Source organism: Kryptolebias marmoratus, linkage group LG13, assembly GCF_001649575.2.
Source record: "Kryptolebias marmoratus isolate JLee-2015 linkage group LG13, ASM164957v2, whole genome shotgun sequence".
NCBI lineage: Eukaryota > Metazoa > Chordata > Actinopteri > Cyprinodontiformes > Rivulidae > Kryptolebias > Kryptolebias marmoratus.
This window is the reverse complement of record NC_051442.1, coordinates 12,500,906-12,516,865: the sequence shown is the minus strand read 5'-3', so window position 1 is coordinate 12,516,865 and position 15,960 is coordinate 12,500,906. Positions and strand designations below refer to the sequence as shown.

Below are 15,960 nucleotides of genomic sequence, written 5' to 3'. Positions count from 1 at the left end.
GTAATCATCAAAATTAAACGAAATAAACATTTGAAATATATGAGTTTGTATGTAATGTATGAATATAATATACAAGTTTCACTTTTTAAATGGAATTACTGAAATCAATCTACTTTTTCATGATATTCTAATTTTATGACCAGCACCTGTATTGGGCTGGTTAGGTCTAGAATAAGTTGCTTTTTAAAGCATTATTTCACAGGATAATGACAGTGACCATTGGGAGTTAGTGCTTATAAATATAATGATCAGTACTAAAATTTAAAAATAAAAACTCATTTAAGTGTATGTGTTTATAGCCGAGCAGCAGGGCTGTAAATCTGAACAAACCCACTGTTCTCCGTTGGGATGAACAGATACGCGGACGTCACAGTGCGGGATGAAGGTTTGCCGATTTGTTCCGCTGAATTTGAGTTTTGTGTTTTCAGTGTGCCCCTCTGTGGAGCCGGGGTGGCTTCAGGCAACCTACAAGGGCAAAACGGGCCTGGTACCTGAGAACTACATCACATACGTCTGACAGACAAAGACGGTACCGACATCACTGACGCACACAGATCGAGCTCAGACCTGCAGGATTATTAACCTGTAAACTGTGACCGTTATCACTGACTACTGAGGCGGAGTCTGAATAACCTGAATAATCTACCTACTGTATGAAATCACGCGAGGGGAAATTACAAATCCTAAAGAGGAGAGGCTGTTATTGTTTTATTTGATGACTGATGTAGCTTCAGAGTACTTACTGGCTCATTTAATGTCCTAAAACGTAATCAGGAAAGGTACATGGAAACAGTATTTTTATTAATCTTAATAATTTATGTTTAATGTTGTATAACTCTGTCTTTTAATTCATTGATCACGACTCTGCACCTTGAAATGTATGAACTCTTTTTTTTTTTATTGCTCTTCCAATCAGCTTTCCTGCTGTCTGAATTAAAAGTACTTAAGAAAATAAAGTGTATGTTTAGACTATCCTCATGTTTGTTCATCTTCTGTAGTCTAGACTTGTATTAAAGGACTTATTAATGAGTTAATTAACTCTGACAGCAGCTACGCGGCATGTCACACAGCTGGAACCTTTCGTTTCTTAATCTTTATTGAATTTCGGAACAAAACAGAAAGAAACAGACAGCATGGATATGAAACAACTGAAGTAATATAATACAGTTTACACATAAGGAACAGGTGCCATGCAGACAGTCAAAACTGCTTTTTCTTTTTAAACTACTAACAGGATTTAATCCTCGTGTTATCTAAATAACATCTTCTTCAGTCGCTGTAGAGTCAGCTGAGTTCCGACTCATCTGTTGCATTTTTACTCTTTAAAGTCAGTCCAGACCTTCCTCCAGATATTTATGACTATAAACAAAGCATGTCGCAAAATGAAGTTTATATAAGAACAGAAAAGTAAACTTTAAATCTGCTGTATTTGTATGAACAAAGGCAAAATGGTGGCTTAATCTTTGGTTTAAAAAAAAAAGGTTTCTCAGAAGTTGTCCTCAATATAAAAAAATAACCCGATATGTAACGTCAGCTTTTTAAATTCTGTAACGTTCTCGTTGTGTCTGCGATGTTTCCTCACTCGCTGTGCATTCATCGGGCACGTAACCTTTGACCTTTCCTCCCAGAACGGCGAGGCGACGGGCAGCGTTACGATGAGGGTGGGCCCACGTCCCCCAGTCTGCCCAGCAGTCCGTCGAGCGTCTCCATGTTGTGGGATTTTTCCTCCAGCAGCTCGTATCGCAGGCTGGAGATGTCCTGTTTGATCTCCTTCAGCTCTCCTGGATCAAACAGACGTGGTCCATCAGAAAAACAAAACAAAAAGAACATGGCTGCAGAGATCATGGTTACCGTCTCACAGACCGGATTAGGAGAGAAAAGGGCGAAAACAAAGTCATCGCAGAAAGAGAACTGAAATGACTGCCACGCCGCGTTCACACCGCAGCCAGATGTTTTACCCCCAGATGTTCACCCATATCGTCACGAGCGTCAGGTCACTTTCATATGTGCTGCTAACAGACACATATCCAGGTTAGCACACATACGAGAGCCGCTGTGGCTCGGTGGTCAGAGCAGTCGTCCTCTAATGAGCGAGTCGGAGGTTCGATTCCTGGCAGCAGTCACGTGTGGAAGTGTCCCTGGGTGAGACACGGAAGCCATCGTTGCCTCCGATGTTCCTCATCGGTGCATGACTGTGATCTAAAGCTCTGATTAGGCTCTACAGGATGATTTATTCAGATTAGCGTAGAGATGTATGGATGGGTAAACGAGGGCGCAGGTTTGAGTCGCCTGGTTTGATATAAAACCCTTGTCCATCCACATATCTGATGTTTCTCAAGGCGACCTCCGTCTGAACGGTCATGTCACGTTTCAACTGACATTCGCACCACTGAAGTCGCGGTACGTGGATCGAGATCCTCAACTCGTTAATGTGAACAGCAGGTAATAATTTCGTACGGCGACTACACGCGCAAACACGTCGTGCCGCGGGTCCAAGACGTCACGCCCTCTTTGGAGCGCTTCGGGGCTGTTCGTGGAATCTGATGACGACGGTCGCGCTTAAATTCTAACGTGAACGACCGCGCAGAGATAATCAGATCCCTGTTAGTGTTAGGAGCTGCAGTGTGAACGCAGCTGAAGCATCTCAGAAATATCACTTAGAATCTCCTAAAATGCTGACTCTAAATTATGGCACAAAGGGGCTTCCACAGGCCTGAACCTTCAGTGAAGACAGAAGCAGTTAGAGAGAAAAGACTTCCTGTCTTTATTTTAACTGGACAAGGCGCACTAATAATGTTAGAGTTCATCAGCTCTGTATTAAACTGCATCTGAATATGAGCTGTGGTCAAATACGAGCGACAGCTGCAGACATAGTTGAGGTCAGAGACAGAAAGCGCAGCAGACTTTACCCTCGGTGATCTCGTCGCTCTCCCTGTCCGCCTGGGCCTTGATGATGTACCGCTTGATCAGGCGCTTCATGATCTTCTGCGCACAAGTGACGACAGACATGTTCATTTGGTACAGTTCGTGTCGTTCTTATAACAGGAACAGCTCAGTGAACAGTGGCAGTTTTGAAATTTTTAAATTTTTTGTCCAGTTTGTTACTTAAACCACAAAGCGTCACACATCAGGAGTTAAACTTTTGTTTAAAAGTGGACGCAGAAAAATAGCGCGTACCTGATATCTCGTTGGACCGTTCGAGCCTCCGTATCCTGAGTGTTTATTCTGCCCGAGCTGGAATATTAAAACAAATTCAGCTTTTTTTTCCCCTGACATTAAACTCCTGTTTAAGTTTGTCCCGCAGCAGGGAAACCACCAGGAGCCGCGTCGAATCTCCGCACCAACGACGGACCGCGTTCTCTGTACCTGAGCAAGTTGTGTCCCCAGGTTCTTCTCTCGGTTCCGGTGAACCAGCTGCAGGAGCTGGCTCTTCACGGCCGTGACCAGCCCCAGCAGGGACTTGGGGCTGGGAACCAGGTTGAAGGGCACGGGGAGCGTCCGGCCCTCCTCGAAGTAGGAAAACCAAAGTTTGGCCCGAGCGAACTTCCACTCCACGTCTGCGTCATCCTGCAGGAAAAAAAAAAAAAACAACTTCTGAATGAGTAGGTATGTAAGAGACAGGAGTTCATATTTTTATGAGTTAAGAGGAAAAGTTATTGTAGCAGAACTCTCCCTGCTGCTGGGATGAGTAACATGTGTGGTAGTTTTCAGTAAGAACATTTGGACAAAGAGGTGGAGGGATCTGAGATCTGTGGGAAACTCTGAGACTCTAAAGACAGGAACAGAAGGCAGTAATCCAAACGAAGCCGTGTTTCCTTCAACATGTTGGTTTGTTTGTTTGTTTCTGCCCCTCCTTAACTCTGGAATGACATGATGGTATCTCCAAATTACACAACGCAAAACTGCCTTCAGGAATATTACGGAAATGGCTGTTAGATACGAACAGATCCTGTGTTTGTGTCGTAGTTTTACTTGTTGTGTGTATTAGTCACATTTTTACTCCCGCAACGTTTTGAACCCAGGTCTCAGAGTGGAGGCTTTTTTAGACACTACGATCGACTGCAGCCATCGTTTCTTTCTGCGCCTGGGTGAAGCAGATTGACGGCGGCGACGATGGCACGAGTGTCCAAACCGGCGTTCGTGAGGCTGAAGCATCTGCAGGGTAACAGGATTACTGTTTCCCCCTCCAGCAAACATCTGAAAGTCTCTGACGTTTCTGGTTTCCCAACACCTCCCCAGCTCCTCTCACTCATTCCCCCCAGCTCCAGTGTGCAGTTATATAAAGCTAATCACTGGATGGGGGGGGGGGGAGTACGGTTGTCCGAAGGTTTGTCAGGACGTCTCCACAGCCACACAGGTGACTCGGCGCTTCCCGGACGTACCTCAATCTCCTGGAAGGAGCTGTTAATCATGGCGATGAGCATGTTGAGCAGCACTATCACCATGGTGACGTTGTACACCCCGTACAGCACGTAGCCGATGTTCTCGATGAACTTGTGCCCGTTGTTGATCACCACGGACCTGACCTCGGAGAGTCCGAAGATGGCCCAGAACAGCGTCTTGAAGCTCTCCTCCAGGCTGAACGGCGGCACAGAGGAAGGAAGGAAGGACACGACATGAATCGTCTGAGCGTGGGGGCTTCTGAGCAGCTTCCTGAGAAAATCCGAACACGTTCGGACTCAAGGTCAACTCTTGCTGATCTGTCCCAGTCATGGGTTCTGACTCATTCCTGAGCTCGTCACACATGAACTACTGCAGAGACTGAAAACTTACCTATTTTTTACATATTCTTCTCATTTCCCGCAATTATAGCTATTTAAAAATAGCTCATCTTCATAAAGCGAGGAGGCAACGCAGAGAAATTGATTTTTTTGTTGTGCTACAACAGCTGGAAAAAAACGAAATCTCTAATCACCACTCTTAAAGGCTCGTCCTCATTTATCTTTGGAAAAGAAAATAGACCCTTGGCATTTTCTCATATTTATTTTTACTAGAAAATTGAAAAATAAGCTTCAAACTGTTTGTTAATGGGAGGTTTTAACTGTCTGTCTGTTTGTTTGTTTGTTTATTTGTTCATTTAGGCAGTTTGTTCATTTCGTTTGCTTCAAACTTTCTACATCCCTGACCGGGAACATGGAGAGATATGAGCGGTCGTGTGTTTGAGTGTGTCTGTCGGCAAAACTATCTCATGATTCCTCTGAACGGATTCACAGTGAAAACTCTCAGAAGGGGGATCACCAGATGGGCCTCTACAGCTGATCGACTTTGGAGTCATTTTGATTCAAGATGGCTGCCACAGCTAATCAACCTTCCCGAAAATGGCGACAACTCAGTCAGTTTTACAGTAATCGCGCTCAGGTTCAGCTGTCTAATTAAACTGTTTTATGTCAAACACTTATGATATAATTTAGAGGTTTACATCCATTTGATCCTTTTTAGACATTAAGTTTTTGAATCCAGCCGTTTGACGTCTATTTCTCATATTTTAAAATAAATCAAACCCAAACTTAGATTAAACATGCCTCTGTAAAGGGCTGACATTGCTGCATTGAGTCTGACCCTGTGTGAGTATTGTTATAAGAGCAGGAAACCCTGTGAATGGATGAAAGCAGTGCAGGTGAGCAGCGTCTCACGTGGTGAAGGCGTCGTTCTGCTTCGCCCCCAGGTAGTACGAGTACAGGTTGAACATGCCAATCATGAAGGCCAGGAACACCAGGAGGAAGATGACCATGAACTTGAAGATGTCTTTGACGGTCCTTCCTAAAGAGATCTGGAGTGGGCCGAAGCTCTCGTTGGCGGGGAGGATGTAGGCGATCCGGGAGAAGCTCAGCACCACGGCGATGGCGTAGAGCCCCTCCGAGACGAGCTGAGGGTCCGACGGCGTCCAGTCGATTCGAGCTGCAGAACAGATGAGTTACCCTTTAACCACCTGAAAACGCCCACTTCAGGCATCGGATAAAAAGGCTGCAATCAAGCCTTTTAAGGCTGACGGAAGACGGTGTTTCAGTAAATTCAGCTTAGAATTAAAGCCATTCCAGCTCAGAAGAAACAACACGACAAAAAGGCAAAAAGAGAAACGACTGGGTGAAAGTGAGCTGGATCGAGCTGAACTTTCTGCGTCAGCTGAAATATTTAAGGGAAAAGCACGAGGAGACAAAAAAGACAAGGGACGTGTGAGGAAACAAAAAAAGATGCTCTTAAAGAAAAAGAACATAACAGAACACATAGGGAGACTAAAAGGACAAATAAAGGGATAAAAAAAATGCATAAATCGTTCCTTATGCATCTTAAAACATTTGACCCGTTTTGCATAAAACAAAAAGAATGCTTGGGAGGACATAAAGAGACAAACTGAGCGCAAAGTTTTTGAAAGGTATGAAGAGATCTTGGTGCATGTCAATGAGAAAAACTACTGCAAATAAAAGTTAAATATTTTAAAATGCTTAAAAGGTAAACGAACCAAACATCCAGTGCTGACTCAGCACTCACACAAATATCTTCTATGTTAAAGATGACTCATCGCTTTCAGAGTAAACCTTTAGATCTGAAGGTGTGTTTCTATTCTTAGTGGTTTTCTGAACGTTACTGTTTTCATCTTCACCTTTTGTTTTTTTTTTTTTCATATTTGCTTCCAGACTCTATTCTTGCCGGAGTGAGTTCCTTCGGACGAGCTCACCCACCTTTGGTGAAGTAGTCCACGTCTGGAGGCAGCTGGATCAGCGTTTTGCAGTGGTCGTACGCATCTGCCCGCGGAGACGGCCCCACCAGCGCTCTGCAGTGCTCGTCAACGTAATCCTGGGCCAAGTCGGCGCGTCTCGCGGCGGAGAAGCGGCAGCTGAACGAGGCGAGGAAAATGGCCAGCATCCCAAAGTCCAGGAAGTTCCACGGCTCCACCAGGTACTCTCCAGGTCCCTGGATCCAGATCTCCTTCACTTCGGCCCAAATCATGCCTGCAGCAGCACACGTTAAACATAATCTTCTAATCTTTATTTTTTTAAATTTTCCTGTTACATTCATTACCATCTTCTGCTCACCGACGACCCATGAGATGATGAGGACCTCCATCCAGGTGAAGGGCGTGGTGGTCTTACGGTAGAGCAGCAGCTGGTCAGATCCGAGCGGTGGACCTTCAGGGTCCTGGTGGTGGGTCATGTTTGGCAAGATGCTGGTGCCGGCGAAACGGTCTGCGGCGTTCAGGATCAGCAGGCACAGGAAGATGGTGAAGGACGAGGCGTGGGCCACAAACTTCATGAAGGGACTGCGCAGAACTTTTCCCACCTGAGGGATAAAAATAAATGAATGGAGAAGAGGGAGAAAGGTAGCGCTGCTCGATGAGACGCGATAAATAATATCGAGCTCGTGTTTCATACTCTGCTGCACGGGGTGATCCAGTACGCGACGGCCAGTCCAGGCAGTCCGAGAACCACGGCCAGAACCACCAGCAGCTTGACGCCCGTGGTTTGTTGTCTCAGGCCGGGCAGGTTCTCATACCAGATGCTCAGCAGCTGCTGCTGGCAGTTAGGATGGGCCACAAACTGAAGGACACAAAGAGCTCAGACATCTGAGGACAGAAGACCTCAAAAAAGTTCAATAGGAGTTTTCTTGGCCCTGTTAGCAGCACGGCTAACTGCAAATCAGCTCTCAAAGCTAACAAAATCCTCTCCAAATTCACCAACATTTAGCTCAATATCTGTAAAAAGCCATAGACATCTTTTGTGCTTACTAAGGTGGATTAGCTTTGGCAGCCATCTTGAATCAGATTGACTCCAATGATTATTCTCTGAGAGTTTCATTAGATATTTTGCTGACAGACCCAGCTGACTCCAATCCTTAAAGGCAAAGTTTCAGTCAAAGATCTCATTTGGTTTGTTAGCCTAAGTTGTGATGTTTAAAGAAATACTGGAAACATGTCTTAAGAATCAGTTTGAATGTAAATCTTTCTGTGGAAATCTGCCTCAATAATCAGCTCTGCTTGTGTCGTTTGCCTTTCTCCCCCCCTGAAGGCGTACTGACCTTTTTCAGCTCATATTTGATGGCTAATTTGAGTCGCGTGAGGGAGGGGCGTCCTGGCAGGTTGTAGGTGTCCTCACAGACCGTTTCTCCGTTCAGGATGGCCTCCACCTCCTCTGTGCTGCGGCACAGGTCCAGAAGGCCCACCACGTAGTCCTTACACTGGTTCGACAGGCGGCTGTAGTCGTTCTGCGTGGGAGAGGGAACAAAACACTTGCCTTTGACTGGGAAACGTGTGCCCAGGTGTCACAAATGAGAGGAGCAGCTCAGAACCCCGCCGCGCCCAATCTGAGCTGATCGTGCAGCGGCTCTGCTTTTGCTCCGGACCTTAAATTCTTTCTCGATGTCGGCCAGCACGGCCAGCTCGTTGCTGAGCTCCAGAGCTGCGAGGACCGGATCCTCGTTGGACAGGGACAGGTACGCGGGGCTGGCCAGCCCCCTGTAGGCGTTGATCCTTGAGCGCGAGTGGCTGAACGAGTCGTACTGCTGGTGGTAGTTGCACGAGTCGCAGCCGCAGAAGTAGTCGTGGGGGGGGTCGATGCGGGCCCCTTTGCTCAGCAGGGTGTGAACGATCTCGTACTCCTGGCAGTGAGCTGCGAGTATCACCGGAGTCACATCGTGAGAAAACCTGCGAGGGCAACAAGCAATGGTTTGTGTGTTGAATTGAAGCGCCTGACATTACTAAAACTACCTACTTCCTGAGGGGTATGCAGACACATTACAGGCGCCCCCACCTTGTTTTTGTTTTTAATTTTTCCCTGTTTATGAGTATAAATCTTATTAATTCATGGCCTTGTAAAATACAAAACCCGATCTTGGATATGGCCCATCAGAACAGTTCTGTGGGTCATCCTCAACCATGTGCTGCCTCAGTGAGTCCTCCATTTCGAAGGAGTGGAGGGGCGCCTAACCAGTGGCGTGCCTCTGTTGTTGATCATATTATTTACACACGCACAAACAGCTGGTAAATGCAAGAAATGTCCACTAGAATAATTTTTTTTCTCTTTGGCGGCCCCTCTAACGTGACGCCCCTATGGCACCGCATATACTGTAGTGCATACCCACTTTTTGTGTCACTGCTTCCGACTGAAGGTGGTCGTGTGAAAAGAGTGGCACTGAATATGACGTCACAGTGGCCTCTGAAGCAAGAAAAGGACCACGAGTCATAAATATCTGGGTGAGTTCTGTAGTTTGGACAACTGGCGAAAGCTGCAGATCCCGTAAAGTCTTCCAGTTCCCACAAATGGTCCAAGATGGTGCAAAAGGGTGATCAGGATGAAAGAGGGGTTAGACAGTTTACTTTAGCACCAACACCAAGTGCTCCAACTCCTCCTACTAGCAATATTAAAGCCAACAAATAAAAAAACACTAAAAACTAAAATATGAACGTATAGTTTGCAGTATTTATAGAGGTTTAAAGTGTGCCAGGAAAGGTTTTTGGGACATTAGTGCCTCGCTAAGTCAGTTTGTCCTTCAGTACCTCTCTATACAGCTGTAGATATGTTAGTGTTCTAAGGTCAAAGGTCACAACATGTTCAGTACTACCTCGTTCCATCTTCATCGTAAGCGTAGAAGTCGTCCATCATGTCTACTTGGCCGGGGCTCGCTGTCAGGCGATGAGCGTCTCTGAAGGAAATGTGACTGAGCAAGGCCTCGGTGATCCGAACGTAGCCCTTACCTGCGACACAAACGGAGCGAATCTGGTGTTACAGTCTGACGAGCGACAGACCGCCATCTCGCAGACAGTCCGCTAATCACAGCTGGCTCAAAACGGTTAGGACTGGACTAAAATTAAATAGCTTTAATTTAACCTGTAGGTTGATTACATTATTTTCTAAAGCAGTCTCTGGTTACTTCTTTATTAGTCTTAAAAGTTTCAAAAAGTATTGATTACAGAAACGCGAATCAATCTTAGGCTAATTAGGCTAACACGAGAGGCTTATCGTCTAGCTGTTAGTGTATCAGCTACATTGACAACTATTTTAAGTAAAAGTTACAGACTCCAGAAACGTGAATCAATCTTTAGGTTAAGTTAATTAAGCTAACACTAGAGGCTAATTGTCTAGCTGTTAGTTTAGCAGATATTTGCCTGAAAGTGAAACTATCTGGTTAAATATTGAGAGGCTACATTTAGAAAATAGTGCCCTTTTTAAAGTAAAACTCTATTCCTGACTGTGCACATTATTTCGTTGTCCACACTGGACTTCTGGACTTGACAGCTGCTTCCACGTTTATGATTGGGGTATACTTTTAAAATGAAACAGGCAGGTTTAGACCAGTTTTTCTTCACTAGTTATTACTTATCATCAGGATGGTTTTTGGACCTGGACATTCGGGGCTGAAGTCTCGGACATTTTCTGTCAGAGGAGAGGTCCTCTGGGTGGATGGATAGATATATCAAAATTGTGGTACCTCCATTCGTTTCTGCACTCAATACTAGGCTCTGCAGTTATTCATCTAAAATCTTTATTTTTTTGTGCATAAAAACAACTAAACTACATATATGTAAACTACAGAAACTGTGTTAATCTGATGTAATTTGAAAGCTGAAACTGTCCTGTGAGATTTTCGACATCTGGAGGGCACAGCAACATCTGTTTATCAGCAGTTTAATCCTGAATGATTATTAAACACTGATTTGTTTTTCTTTCTGTCTACACTTACTGATGGCTAAAAGGAGGGCATCACCCACTCTGGACAAATCTGCCCTCCCCAGCAGCAGCTCCGTCACCTCCAGATGTTCGTTGCCCACAGCCAGCTGCAGGGCGTTCTGACCCATGTAGTCCACCGCGTTGACGTTCAGCTCGGGCACCTGGAGCAGCATGCGGCGCACCTCCGGTATGTTGCCGTACTCGGCTGCCTCCAGGAAGCGCTGCTCGACCTCCGAGGGGCTGACGGAGGGAGTGGAGAACATGTAGGCAGGACCGCGCAGGGCCTGGCGCCGCTTGACGGTGCTGCTGAAGCGGCATGCGTGCTGCCTCTCAGAGCTGCTGTGTCTGCTGGACACCCAGAGGACACGAACGCAGTTATGTCACATTTCACACAGCCTACAGTCTGGACTCATCTTTCATGTTTTTTTTTTAATATATTTTGCTTCCAAGGAGCCACTTTCTTGTAATATTTTAAGGCGGTCTCAGTCAGTACTTCTTCAAGAGTTAGTTGCTTTTGGACTCTGGCTGCTTTTTTCCCCTTTCATTTTCAGTCCAGTATCTGAAAGTTTTTCAAAGGATTACTGATCTGTTGAGCGGCAACCCAACAAAAGATAAATTACTCATAAAACGGTTCCTGAACTCAAAAGAAGAACCAGTTTTGTGTCGACACAGAACAAAAATCACTTTAATTTGGATCTTTAAGCTCTTTGTTACCAGCTGTCAGACACAGTTTATTATATTTTGTTGAATCTATTGAAGCCACCAAAGGTAACAAAACAGCATTTTAGCACCAACAAGGCGATGAACTGGTCATACAGTAGATTATCAGCTGAAGGATGCTTTTCTCCGGTCCTGGGTCAGGTCCCTCTAGGATCCCCCCCCTCGCTCTTTCTTAAAGTCTTAAAGCCATACTGTTCTTCTGCTGCACTTAGATTTTAAGGCACATTACTTCCTTTGCCCTCCACTTGTCTACTTTCCTCATTTTTAAAGCGTAAACCGCGAGATAAGCTGTCAAGGTCAGGTACAAGGATTGAACTGGAAAAAAAAAAAAAGTTAAAAAAATATGAAGAAAAACTGGGATGGTTTTAAACTTTTGCACAGTTTGTTCATACCAAAACAGTCTGAACTGACTGAACTAAAAGATGTACGTGAATAAAGTAGCTGAATACATATGTAAACCAGCATTTCTGCAAGATAAAAACACTTTTACCTTTTAATGCTGCCACTATTAGTCATGCAAAGCGTTTAATTAAAATGTCAACCCATGCTTCCTGTATTGATCAAACTTTTAAAACGACTCAGCTCTTATTTCATGTTTCCAATCCTCTGACACCCACCGATGATGTCAAGAGTTCACGTCCTGACAAAACGAGTTTGTTCCATTCTGAATATACAGATCGAGCCGGTTGTTCGAGCGAGGGCACGCAGGGGTCAAAACTCACCCGAGGCATCTCGCAGCGCAGCAGTATTCCTCCCCGAAGTCATCATGCGTGAGCAGGTTGTCTCGGCTCCATGCTCGGGAGCTGCTGGCGTCGGCAGTGGGCCGACTCCTGCGACCAGCTGCCAGCGGCCTGTGGTTCATCCCGAGGGCGGTTGACTGCAGAGGGTCGGCTCCCGCTTCATGTGAGCGAGCAGTCGAGTGCCTGCCTCCCTCACTCTGACGTCTTGCCCTCCCTCTCTGTTTATTCTGCATCCTTGAGAAAGAATGCGTCCTTTTGGGTCCCGCTGTCCTTTTATTTACGTGACGCATTGGACTTCACAGATGTGGAGGGAGGCAGAACGCACACGGAGCTGCTCGCCGGGCTCAGCTGTTCCAGCTGCCTCGGTCGGCATTAGTTTCTAAAATCGAGAAAAGCAGATGTTCTCTTCTTTGTGCATCTTACCGATTTTTAAAGGCTACATTAAAGTCTAGTGTTCAGAGTGCACGTAGGGCTTTTTATATTGTGTGTGTGTTTGCCTGAGTGCAGAAGTGACTGATGACTGATGAACTGCAGATGAGATTCCTCGGAGTTTAAGTTCCCAGTAGACTTTGCTTCCTGTGCTCTCCCACCACCCCCACCCCTCCTGTTCAGTGTGGGAAAACAAACACACACATTGACATTTTCAAAGACACGTGAATCGCTGTGTGGCACCTCGACTTCAGAAGTTCACCCTCAAGTTCAGAGGTTTAGTTCGGAGCTTTGGGAGTTTGGCTTTCAGGCTAAATCTCATTAAAAAAAACAAAAAAACAACAACATTACAAAAATGAAAGGCCTCACATTCCTTGACTGAATGTATGTCACATTACTGGATGAATTAATTTGAACTGATGATGGAATTAGAGCCAACTTGGCTCTAATTGATCGAAATGATCATTATGTGCAATCTCAGGCAATATCTCGTGTGAACAGGCGTGATCTGTTTGAGCTTAGAGCATGTGTTGTGAATGACTCTCAGCTACTACCATGCCAAATTTTCGCGCAATATCTATAAAATTCACCGAGTTATAGCCATTTAAATGTAGGCTAACCTCAATTGGCTGTGGCAGCCATCTTGAATCGGGTTGACTCCAAAAGTTAATCAGTTGTAGATGTCAACCCAATGTTTGCTTTCTGGGAGTTTTGTTCAAATCCGTTCATTGGTTCATGAGATATTTTGCTAACAAATAGTCAGAGTTTATTATAATACTTAAGAGCAATGCTTTAAACCCAGATGTCGCACAATCTGTCAACTCTCAGGGTGTGAGTTAGGGATCACTCTCAGCTACTGGCACACCAAACTGTAGCTCAATGTTTGTAACACCAACTGAGATAAAGCCATTTTCGTATGTGCCAGGGTTGCGTTCCTGTGGCAGCCATTTTGAATCGGGTCGACTCCAAAAGTGAACCAGCTGCAGACGCCAACCCAATGGTCGCTCTCTGAAAGCCTCATTAAAATCTGCCCAGTGGTTTGTAAGATATTTTGCTAACAGACACATACACACACTTCAGAGCAGGCAATAACATTATTGTCTGCCTTTGCCTTGCAGCTCGTGGCCAATAACCACCCCTAAAAAGTTCAAAAATCTGATAAACAGAGCCTGCGATGTACAAACATGTCCAAACACTGACAAACGACACAAGTTCTTGTTAAGGCTTCCTCCTCGGAGCAGAACAGACCCGAGACCTGGGTGTAAACACTGTCAGCCCAAACATACACACTCTTATTGGGGGGCGCAGAGTGCACGGCACCTGTGCGCTTCGGCGTGGCTGCGCGCACGTGGCGGACCACACATTGACGCCTGAGTCGACGAGCCTTTATCGCTGAAAACGCACACAAACACAAAAAAGATGGCGAGACGAAGTAAGCATCGAGACAGAGGCGGGAGATCAAAAGAGTCCGATGACGATCCACAGGCGAGCGTCCTGCTCTGCGATGCGTTTAAAAAAAATAAATAAAAACTACACACTAACCTGCTCAATGTGGGGAAGGGGGGGAAAAATGTCACAAACGTAAACAGGACATTTGCTACAAATACTCCACCTTCGCAATCCACGAGATGCTCAGATATTAGCATTCTGTACATGAAACAGTTAAAATCTACAAAAACAACATTACTCATTTATATATATTTACACGTTTTTTAGACCATCTTGACTGTTTTTTGTATTTTTTTAACCTTTCATTTTAGTTAAGGGCTTGCCCCCCAATCTTGCCTGGGGAAAAACAAAAACGCTGAGTCATGCTGACTCCAGCTCCAGCATGACTATGAAAATCCAAACAATGGCCGGATGGCCCACAGATGCAGCTAAAGAAAGAGAAACAGGCGATTTTGTTTTGCTCGGATTAAGAAGCGAGAGGAGGAAAATAAATAAATAAAAAAATACGAGTGAGAAAACGTTCTGGGATTTAACTTTGCATTCCGTACATCTGATCGCACGTGGTTTACTGAGATTAAAAGAGCTCTGCAGACCTGGCTGAGCTCCTGTACAGGATACTAAATCTGATAATGGAAAAGAGGTTTGGGACAAGGATTCATCAATCAGCTGCTTTACAAGAAAACCGAACCTGACTGATGGAGAATACTGTTTGTCATTTCAACGTATCCAAGCTATCAGAACAAGCAGAGGAGGTCCAACAAAAGACTGATTATGTTTTTGTTTTTTTTTACTTCATCAGTCCGTACATTTTCCACATGACTGAGTGAAAGCATGCTTTCTTCTTCTGCTTCATCTGCAAAGAAAAAAGACAGTGTTTGCCAAACATTTTATTCGTTTTAAGATACTCTTTATATGCTATTTCCATCTGTCCGCGTCCATCCATCTGTCTGCTTGTTCCTGAGTCGGGTCGAGCAGGGAGGCCCAGACATCTTTCTGCACAGCCACCTCTTCCAACTTTTCCAGGATTCCAAGGGGTTCCCAGGCCAGCCGAGTGTCGCCAGCGTGTCCCGATGTCTCCTCCTCCCAGTTGGACATGCCCGTAACACCTCCCTATGGAGGCGTCCTTACCAGATGTCCGAACCACCTCAACTGGCTCCTCTCGACGTGGAGGAGCAGCGGCTCTAGTCAACGTCCTTCCCAGATAACCAAACTTCTCACCCTGTCTCTAAGGAAGAGCCCAGCTATCCTGTGGAGAAAACTCTTTTGGAACGCCTGTATCCAAGATCTCATTCCTTTGGTCACTACCCAGAGTTCATGACCATATGTGAGGGTATGAACGCTGACCGACCGGTAAACAGCTCAGCTCCATCTTCATCACAACGGACCGGTACAGATGAAGCAATAATGCTGAAGCTGTGCTGATCCATGCATCTGTTGATCTCCTCCACTTGAGGCTAATTCCCAGAGTTAAATTATTTTTATACAAACAAAGAAACCTTTTTTTTTTAGCAGTTTTCCATCTTTCAAACTGAAAATGGGTGCTTGCACTTGATATCCACTCATTCATGCATTAGGATTTTCTAACACAACAACCCCCAATTTATTTTTTTACTCTTTTTCAGCTTGAACCTCTTGACTGGTCTTTTCAGACCAACATTCTGCCAGAGCAGATTTTCTGGAACCGATTCTAGAAAAAAAAAACATATCCTCCATTTAGCAGCTTGGATTTTCTCCTCCTGTGGCGAGCCCAGGAGATGGCATCTCCAGCTTTGGAACATCCTGTCATCAAAGGAATCATTTCCTCCAGGAAGGAGGTTCCTTCTTTGTGCTTCAGGAAACACAAAGACTGATGAGTTTCTAAGTTTCTAAAGAAGCTCTTTGTCAGCCGAGCCACATCACCTGGATAGATACCTTAAAAAAATGCTAAATTTATTTTACCGATGGCACATAAACAATCGAGA

The 15,960-nt window shown here is 45.1% G+C and overlaps 2 protein-coding genes across 6 annotated transcripts in view; one reads left to right on the top strand and one right to left on the bottom strand.

Moving 5' to 3' along the window:
• The window catches only part of arhgap42a (Rho GTPase activating protein 42a), a 20,459-nt gene extending 19,487 nt beyond the window's left edge, over positions 1-972 (top strand). The window contains exon 24 of the mRNA XM_017417925.3: positions 429-972. Within this exon, the coding sequence (XP_017273414.1) occupies positions 429-517 (89 nt within the window). The 3' untranslated portion in view covers positions 518-972. The remainder of the gene's footprint in view (positions 1-428) is intronic.
• Positions 973-1,066: 94 nt separating this feature from the next.
• Positions 1,067-12,397, bottom strand: trpc6a (transient receptor potential cation channel, subfamily C, member 6a). 5 transcript variants are annotated; one of them, XM_025006332.2, is made up of 14 exons: positions 12,104-12,388; positions 10,675-11,006; positions 9,556-9,688; positions 8,338-8,638; positions 8,014-8,199; positions 7,371-7,535; positions 7,035-7,278; positions 6,681-6,950; positions 5,634-5,898; positions 4,383-4,578; positions 3,367-3,567; positions 3,178-3,234; positions 2,910-2,985; positions 1,067-1,781 (listed from the first exon to the last, which is right to left on the bottom strand). In XM_025006332.2, exons 1-14 carry the CDS (start codon positions 12,352-12,354, stop codon positions 1,651-1,653), a joined length of 2,808 nt encoding a protein of 935 aa, XP_024862100.1. In that variant the 5' UTR covers positions 12,355-12,388; the 3' UTR covers positions 1,067-1,650. The 5 variants fall into 5 exon arrangements, 4 of the variants coding, with proteins under 4 accessions (XP_024862100.1, XP_017273445.2, XP_037835065.1 ...); XM_017417956.3 differs by having other exon boundaries at positions 1,068-1,781; positions 10,675-11,009; positions 12,104-12,386; XM_037979137.1 differs by having other exon boundaries at positions 1,068-1,781; positions 10,742-11,006; positions 12,104-12,386.
• Positions 12,398-15,960: the final 3,563 nt, after the last annotated feature.